The 9,101-nt window shown below is 52.5% G+C and overlaps 1 protein-coding gene across 1 annotated transcript; it reads left to right on the forward strand.

Moving 5' to 3' along the window:
- Nucleotides 1–3,367: 3,367 nt before the first annotated feature.
- On the forward strand, nt 3,368–5,863 carry LOC101564678 (CUGBP Elav-like family member 6). Its single transcript, XM_004628761.1, has 9 exons — nt 3,368–3,491; nt 3,593–3,672; nt 3,785–3,928; nt 4,026–4,158; nt 4,242–4,388; nt 4,549–4,612; nt 4,846–4,931; nt 5,015–5,097; nt 5,735–5,863. Exons 1-9 carry the CDS (start codon nt 3,386–3,388, stop codon nt 5,861–5,863), a joined length of 972 nt encoding a protein of 323 aa, XP_004628818.1. The 5' UTR covers nt 3,368–3,385.
- The last annotated feature ends 3,238 nt before the right edge of the window (nt 5,864–9,101 follow it).

Genomic DNA, 9,101 nt, shown 5'->3' on the forward strand with positions numbered 1-9,101 from the left:
AGTGACACCTCCTCTCAAGGGGGATGGGAAGGACAAAAACCCAAGGTTCATGTGTTTCAAAATGTTGAACTTGGGGTGGCTGAGTTCAGAGGTGAGGGCCCCCAAATCCCTCAGACAATGTTAACCAAATGAATCTGTTTCGTTTGCTGTTTGGCATAGAGACTGCAATTGATTTTTCTCAACTAACATCTCTACTTTGGAAACACTAATGAAAGTTAAATACTAAATACAGTTCTACAGGAAAAGTATTTTTTATTCACAGGGCAAAAAAAAATCTCAAAAATCATTAAACTCTTGTATATTTTTTTCTTTTCTTTCAAATCTCATAACATACAATCAATAAATCCATAGATCAAAATGGTGGTTAGCTTTCCTGATATACTTCCCAGCATGGCTGTATTTTTTTATATAGTATTTATTTATTTGTTTGTTTGTTTATTTATTTGAGACAGGGTTTTGTTGTTTGGTTCAGGCTGGTCTCAGACGCACAGCAGTACTCCTGCCACACCCTCTTGAGTACTGGAACTACAGGTGTCCACCACTACTCTCAACTTAGTTTTTTTAAATTATTTTTTTACTAAAAGTACTTAAGCTGGGGAGATAGCTTGGTGGCATAAGCACCTGCCTGGCAAGCACAAGGTCCCAAGTTCAATCTCTGGTACCACAAAACAAACAAACACAAAAAAAAAAAGAAGAGGAAGAGGAGGAGAAGGAGGAGGAGGAGAAGGAAGAGGAAGAAGAAGAAGAAGAAGAAGAAGAAGAAGAAGAAGAAGAAGAAGAAGAAGAAGAAGAAGAAGAAGAAGAAGAAGAAGAGAAGTCGAAAAGTAGTATTGGTCTCAGAACTTTTGCACTGAGGCATATCTCCAGCCTATTTATTTATTTATTTATTCACTTATTTCAATGTATTTGGTACAGGATCTCACTACGAAGCTCAGACTCATAGTAATCTTGCTGTTTTCAGCCTCCCCAGCTCTGGGATTACAGCTATCCGCCACCACACCCGGTCTCGGTGGCCAGCTCAGTGCACCCAGGGTCAGGGCCAGTGCTGCCTGTGGTGCTGGGGATGGGACTGCACCCCAGTCGCTGCTCTTGCCTCCGCAGCCACTTAGTCTGCTGAGCTATCTTGCCAGTCCTGGAAATTTGATTTAAATTCTTGGCTAGCGCATTTTCCCTTTTATTACCAGCCTATAACTGTTCAATTTCTGCCTGAATTTCTAAGGATTCAGGTAGACAGCAGTATGCATTCTTTTTTAATTTTGAGCAATAAATATGTATTACTATCTAATCATCTTTTCCAAATTTCCTCTAGGTTTCTACTTTATTTGGTGTTTAACAATTAATCTTAAAAAAAAAATCTTGAAGGTAAACTTGAAGTTTTTGTTGTTTATTTGGTTTTCATTTTGTTTGGGTTTGGCTTGGTTTCTGAGACAGGCTCTCACTATATAGTTCAGACCGGCCTTGAACTCACTGCGCAGCTGTCCAGCTGTGTCTCAGCTGTGCGCTGATGCCACCTCTCAGCTGCTTGCACTGAGTTTCCATGATGATACTGCCACCTTTCTAGGGACCAAGCACCTCCTTCCTCACCACCGCCACCACGCCATGGAGTGTTCTTACGCAGACACTTTCTGCTTATCTTTTATAGCATCTGTTTTTTTAAAATATATTTATTTGTGTGTGTGTGTGTGTGTGTGTGTGTGGGGCCAGCTCAGCCCACCAGGGGGCGGGGCTGGCTGGCATGTGGTGCTGGGGGATTGAACCGCCGTCCCTGTGCTTTGCTAAGTATAGCATCTTTTTTAACCAAACTGGTAGAGTTTGACCTAGAGGAAATTATTAACTTCACTTGGTCCATTCTTCTACTTCACTGTCAACCGGACTTCAGCCTGAGTTCTAGGATCTTGACAGTGATGCCCGAAGCCAGGTTCCCATGCACCCCATCGCTCCCCGTGAATACTGTCCCACATAGGGCAGGAATCCAGACTTACCTTGGCGCAGAGTAGAGCCAGACTTGAACATCAGGCCGAGTGCATCTCTCGCTCAGGCTCCTGTGAGTACCAGCTGTGCAGCTCATGCCTGGTGCCTGGCCCCTGCCCTCCAGGGTATGTGCAGGGGCCACGGGCTCACTCGCAGTTCTTCTCCAGCACCTCTGCCCTCTCCTGGAAAGCACAGACACACTGAGGCATCAGACATTTTTTTTTTTCACGTGGTCATCCAGGTCCATGGGCAGGATTTGTTTTCCATCCCATGAATCCTTGGGGAAGAATTGGGTGGAGGACAAAGGAAGTCAGAGAGAAGGAAGTTGGCAGGGGGAAGTAGCCGTGGAGCAGTGAGGACACGGCCATGGGCTCAGCAAGTGTGGTGTGGAAGATGCTAATGTTTTTTTTGTTGTTTTTTTTTTCTTTTCAAAGTTTTATTGATAAACATATAGCAATGAGACAGTTTCAAATCAAATCGAAAGGAAGATGCTAATGTTGAAGGTGCAGAAACCCAAACTTCTGTAGCCTTGGCAAGGTACTGGCTTGGATTGAGATTCTTCATCCCAGGGTTTAGTGTCTGGGTTGAGGCGATGGGAGAAGACAGCTGTTTTCTGTATGGTGCTTTACCAAGAATCCTTGATTTGAGCTTGGCTCCAGCCCTTGCCACCAGGCTAACTAGCAGAACTAGTGCACTAACCAGGGTAACTGGCAGAAGTTCTCTTCTCTGGGTGTGATGTGAATACAGAGGCCTCTGAGGAGCCCCCGCTTCAATACAACCCAAGTGGTCTTTTGGGAAACGCCATTTCCCAAACTCTAACAGCAAAGTCAAATGTATAAAATGCCGCAGACAGAGTTGAGGAAATAGTTCAGGGGAGGACAGCCTGCTTGGCAAGCATGAGACCTGGGTTCCATCCCTAGTACCAAAAAGGAAAAAGAAAAAAGAAAAAGAAAATAACGCATAAAGAGGCCCTACTCACTCTGAAATCTCACAACGGTCGCAGCCACTCCCCACAGGAGCAGCAATGAGTGTTTCTAGTTTCTGCGGGCCCAGGGTTTTCTTTCTTTCTTTCTTTCTTTCTTTCTTTCTTTCTTTCTTTCTTTCTTTCTTTTGCTGAATCGGGGATTGAACTCAGGCCCTTGCGCTTGCCAGGGAAGTGCTTATTCCACTGAGTCATCTCCCTGGCCCCAGGGTTTTCCTGATGGGAATCTGAGCTGATCCCCCTGGAAATCACCTTGTTCCTAAGGGACCCTTGGTGGCCCAGGGCCTTCTCAGTTCTTTCTCCCTGCCCCTCTTTCCAGAGCTAGAGTTCTGAGCTACCTTCCATGCTCCCCTGAGGAGCTTAGGAGGGCCAGAAGGCCTCAGGTCATTATCCCTGGCTTTGTCCCCAGAGGACCGGAAGCTGTTTGTGGGAATGCTGGGCAAGCAGCAGGGCGAGGAGGATGTCAGGCGCCTGTTCCAGCCCTTCGGCCACATCGAGGAGTGCACAGTCCTCCGGAGCCCGGATGGCACCAGTAAAGGTGACCCGAGCTGGCCCCTGGGGTTTCCTGGTGGCTCTTTCTCTCCATGTGTCCTTTTGGCCTCTGTGACCTGAGCTACCTGATCCCTGCCCCCTGCCCAGGCTGTGCCTTTGTGAAGTTCGGGAGCCAAGGAGAAGCCCAGGCGGCCATCCAGGGTCTGCACGGGAGCCGGACCATGGCGGTGAGGCTCGGGCGCGGTGAGGCGGGATGGACTGCTCTCCCTGTGGAGGTGCGTGGGGACCCAGGTCACAGCTGGATGGGTCAGGACTGTGGCTTCCCTACCTGCTGATCAGGGGGCCTCGTCCAGCTTGGTAGTGAAGCTAGCGGACACCGACCGGGAGCGTGCACTGCGGCGCATGCAGCAGATGGCCGGCCAGCTGGGTGCCCTGCACCCTGCACCGCTGCCCCTCGGGGCCTGCGGAGCCTACACCACCGCGGTAGGTGCCTGGTCCTGGGACAGATGGCTGGGCTGGTCATCTGGGTTGGGGGTGCCCCTGCAGAGACTCCCGTGAATACCCCTTTTTCTTCCCGAAGATCCTGCAGCACCAGGCAGCCCTGCTGGCAGCGGCCCAGGGTCCAGGCCTTGGCCCAGTGGCAGCTGTGGCAGCCCAGATGCAGCACGTCGCAGCCTTCAGCCTGGTGGCTGCCCCTCTGTTGCCAGCAGCAGGTAGGGGCCCCTGGGATTGGGCTGCAGCTGGGAGGACCAGGTGTTCTACAACCTAACCCAGCCTCCTGTTCCACCATCAACAGCCAACTCCCCACCTGGAGGTGGCCCAGGCACCCTCCCTGGTCTCCCCGGACCCATCGGGGTCAATGGATTCAGTCCCCTGACCGCCCAGACCAACGGGCAGCCGGGCTCCGACACGCTGTACAATAACGGGCTCTCTCCCTACCCAGGTGGGCCACTGAAGTGGAGTAGGGAGCAGGGGATGGAGGGCAGGGCCCTGCTTCTGGGGAAAGGATTCCACTCCTTCTCCTCCACTCTCTACTCTCCCCACATCTCTCACTGGGCCCTGCCCACCTGCCTTCACCATGGGCCTGGCTCCTCTCTCCCCAGCCCAGAGCCCTGGCGTGGCTGACCCCCTGCAGCAGGCCTACGCTGGGATGCACCACTACGCAGGTTTCACTGGGCACTGCGCGGGCCTGGGGGGTGACGGGCCCCAGAAAGGAACAAGGAGATCGTGGGGGGCCTAGGCTGTCTTCCCAGGACTTGACCTTCTCATCCTGCTCATGCCCAGCCCCCAACAACTTCTCTTGGGGTGAGGGTTAGGGTAGACTGGGTTGAGCTGGTGATGAGGGAGATGGGGCCCTACTTGGGTTGGCTATGGGGTCAGTGCCCACTCCTGACTCTGTCTCCAGCAGCCTATCCATCAGCCTATGCCCCAGTGAGCACAACTTTTCCCCAGCAATCTTCAACCCTGCCCCAGCAGCAAAGAGAAGGTGAGGAACTTGGGGCTGCGGAGTCAGGGCAGGTGGGGCTGGACCAGGGCCTCCCCTAAACCAGCCTGCTCCTGTCCCTGTAGGCCCCGAAGGCTGTAACCTCTTCATCTATCACCTGCCTCAGGAGTTTGGGGATGCAGAACTCATACAGACCTTCCTGCCTTTTGGAGCTGTCGTCTCTGCCAAAGTCTTTGTGGATCGCGCCACCAACCAGAGCAAGTGTTTCGGTGAGCGGAGCCCCAGCCCTGGGGCTCTCCCCATCCTAGCCAGGTGGAAGCTGCCCCCCAGACCCTACCCACAGCCATGATTTCTGGAGGCTGAATGTACAACACATAGTGGGGGCACATTTTAGCCCAGGGACATGCCTAGACTTAGAAGAAGCCTTATTTCATGTTCCTCTGGGAAGCTCGGGTATTCTAGGTGTTCAAGCAGAGCAGGTGAGGGCTTTTGAGTTTGGCCAAAGCAGGTGCTTCCTGGGCTGGGACCTGAGATCCCTGAAGCCCCAACTGAAGGTCTAAGGACCAGAGGGAATAGTGGAGAGAGACAGCCAACTGGGGCCAGGAACAGATGGGAGAAATCCCACCCAAATGCCATCCCCTCCCCACACAGTCACTTCTTGTCCTTCCAAGAATCACAACTTTGGGAATCTCAGGCAGTTTGCCCTTATGAGTGTGTGCCCATCTCTCTGCCCACACATGAACAATGGGCCAGGGAGTTGAGGGGCTGGGAGATGAGTGGACTAGAGAAAGGCAGGCCTGCCAGGCAGGGCTCTCTGCTAACCTCTGTGCCATACCCATCTCCCAGGGTTTGTTAGTTTTGACAATCCAACCAGTGCCCAGACTGCTATTCAGGCCATGAATGGCTTTCAAATTGGCATGAAGAGGCTCAAGGTCCAGCTAAAGAGGCCTAAGGATGCCAACCGGCCTTACTGACCTGCTCTCGCTGAGAGGTGAGTCCCCTCGGATGCTCTCCTCACTTGATGTGCCTTTGGGGAGATCAGAGGCACCCACCTCTGAGGAAGACCGGGACAAAGAGAAGAGCCAGGAGCTAGGAGGAAACCCTGGACAGGGCTGTGCTTCGTCCGGAGGCCTGAGATCCATCACATAGCACTCTGCTGGTCTCTGTAATCTGAGAAAAGCGAGTTTGGCAACATTTAGCTGGTCCTACTCCAGAGAGGAACAGGGAGAGAGCCTGCATGTATGGAGGGGCCAGAGGAATGAGGCGTGGGCCAACCTGGGAGGGGCTTTCAGGTCACGCATTCAACTTCATACTGCAGGTGGGGTCTGAGCAATAAGAGACGAGATGTAAGTCCTGTGATGACGGCAATGAACATGCAGATGAGGGCACAGAGCATGCTACCCATGAGGGACCTGCAGGGCCTGGTGGGCCAGGAGCAGAGGGCGGCCACCTTCTAGGTTTCTACAGGGCCATGGGTCTGCAGGAGGCCCCTTGCAGACCTCAGCAATGTGCTGTCTCTCCAGGGCGTTTTGGCTCCTCTGGACATGAGCTGCGGCCAGGGACTCAGGTCTGGCTTTGGTGCAGGGGGCGGTTCCCAGGAAGAGAGAATCAGCTGCTCGCTGGTGTGGCCCCAAGAGTGCAGGCTGCCTTGGCCTGGCCCTCAGGGGTGACTTTTGACTTTCACCCAAGGGCAGACACTGAAGAGCGAGAAGAACGCAAAGGAAAAGCACATAAATGTCGGAGTGGCCCTTCCTAAGGGAGCAGTTGCGGATGGACAGAGGCGGATCAGACCCAAGGCCCGCGCCTGGGGCTCAGGCCCCTGGACACCGTTTCTGATCAAGTGGGTTGTTCTGCAACTGGCCTGCAGCCGAGCAGCCAGGCACCAAGCACTGACTGTCTAGGGGAGGGCCGACGGCCTGGGGGTGCCAAGGGCTTCCCCGCCAGGGGAGCCCAGATTTACTTCTTTCAAAATCATATCATTCCTTAGAGTTTAGGGACCAAAGGACTATTGCTTTTTTAAGAATATATATCTATATCTATATCTATATATAAATTAAAGAAACAACAACAAAAAAAAAAAAACCACACAAGAGAAACAAAAAAGTATAGAGTCTAATAAAAGCTGCCTTTAACTATCCCTAGGAGACAGGGTGAAGGGACCCTTGCTAGCCGAGCCCAGGCAGAGGGGCCTGTGGAAAGATTGTTCTGTGTCTCATCCCTCCTGAACCAGCCCTGGCTCCTTTTCAACCCAGAAAGGACTTGAGGCCTAGGCTCATCTTCAGGGCACAAGCAGGGTACGGAAGCAAGCAGTGACCCCACAATCCACTGCCCCAACTCAGACAGCAGCCCCAAGAGGCACTGTGAGGAGTTCAGGCCTGCATGGCCATCGCCAGCCTGAGAAGTCCCCTAGTCAGCAGGAGGGGGACCTTCCTGTCCTCGATGGCCTTCCTGTGGAACCACTGCTGCCCCAACAAGGACGAGAGAGAGGGAGAGAGGGATTGGGCCACCTGAGACTTTTCTTTCTGGTCTGGACAGACAGAGGCCTTGCCCTTGGCTGAGCTGGGACACCTCCTGTGTCCCCTCCCCTTGAGCCAGCCCCCATTTCCTCTTGCTCCAGGCCATGTTCTGTCTCTTAGTCTAAGTCTGTCTACCTGTAAAGTAGTTTTGAGGTGTGCATAGAAAGCAGTGAGCACAGGTAGGGAGGTTCGAGACTGTATATACTGCCATTGAGGAGGGGATCATTTTCACTATGTAGAAGCTTCAGCAGTAGAGGTCCCTCTTTACCCAGGACCCGGGCAGGAAGTAGATGTTTTGCCAAAATCCTTCTTCATTCCCTTTCGAGGTACATGTTTCCTATGCAAGAGTGTCTCCTCTGTGCTTCCCCACGGTGGTTCTAGACGGTGAGCAATGCTTGGCTTAGAAGTGCTGTGTGCGCCGTCTGTCCGTCTCTGTCTGTCTGTTGTATACAGTGGGTGCCATATAAAACTGATCCGTGGTGGTGCTTCCTGCCTGCTTCTGTGAGATGGGCCACGCTGCAGCCCAGAACACCGTGACGCACCTCGCCCTGCCCAGCCCTCCTCAGGCCCGCAGGGCTTTGCACATGCTTTACCCCGGGGCCTGGGGGTGATCGTTTCCCTCTGCCCCACAGACATGGATCCACCTAGTCCCGGCTCCAGATGTGCTGGAGCAAAATATTGCTGGGGCTGGAGACCTCTGATCTGACGTTACTCAGCCAGCCAAGGTTGTGGGGCTGGGGTGGGAAGGATCTTCCTTCGTAACAGTTTCTAAGAAAACTTGTTCCCACCTGCTCCTCTGTCTTTGGCTCGTTTTTGGAAGGCCTGGGGATGAAGACTAGATAAGACAAGGAGACTACCAGATAAGGTGCGGTGTGTCTGCAGACGATTTCCAGCTGAGAGGGAAACCAGCGCACACCAACCCAGTTGGGAGACACAGACACAGAAGGGCAGAGCACCTGCTCACGCAGACAGACACCACACAGAAGGACAGAGTCTGCAGCGTAGGGGCCAGCACTGCGAGGTGGTGGGGCGCGGGCACAGGCACACGTGAGCATCGGCATTCCGGGGATAGAGAGACCATAGACCGTTGCAGTGGAGCGTTGCAAAGGCCTACGCTGGCGAGAAGAGCACCTAGCTACGGCATACTCATGAGACATCAAGACAGACATCTGAAGGAGGCTGAGGGGGCAAAGCCGGCAAGGATGTGCTAGGACATTTGGGCAAAGCCTTTGGACAACGGCATATTTTTGAAAATTTATCACTGTTGACAAGATTAATGATTACCATTTATTTCAGTGTCTGTCATGGTACGGAGAGAGGATGTAGGACAAGATGCTGTTCCCAATCCCATCTCTATCCTAAACCTTGTTACTGAGTCCCATCAAGACACTCAAAGGAAAATGGCATTTAAAGGGTTTTTTTGTTTGCTTTGTTTTAGACAGGGTTTTGCTATGTGGTCCTAGCTGGCCTTGAACCCACCGTGTAGCCCAGGCTGGCCTGGAACTTGTGGTGATCCTCCTGGTCAGCCTCCTGAGTCCTGGGGTTACCAGGGTGTGTACCACCCATGGCCTTAAAGTATTTTGCTACATACTTTGGGATAAGCTAGAGAGTCAGTGGATGACACCAAAGCTGCAGAGTCTGGGATGATCCACATCAGGGGTTGGCAAAATATAGTCTGGGGCTTATTTTATTTTTT

The sequence above is a fragment of the Octodon degus genome, unplaced genomic scaffold (assembly GCF_000260255.1).
Source record: "Octodon degus isolate 3935 unplaced genomic scaffold, OctDeg1.0 scaffold00026, whole genome shotgun sequence".
Taxonomy (NCBI): Eukaryota; Metazoa; Chordata; class Mammalia; order Rodentia; family Octodontidae; genus Octodon; species Octodon degus.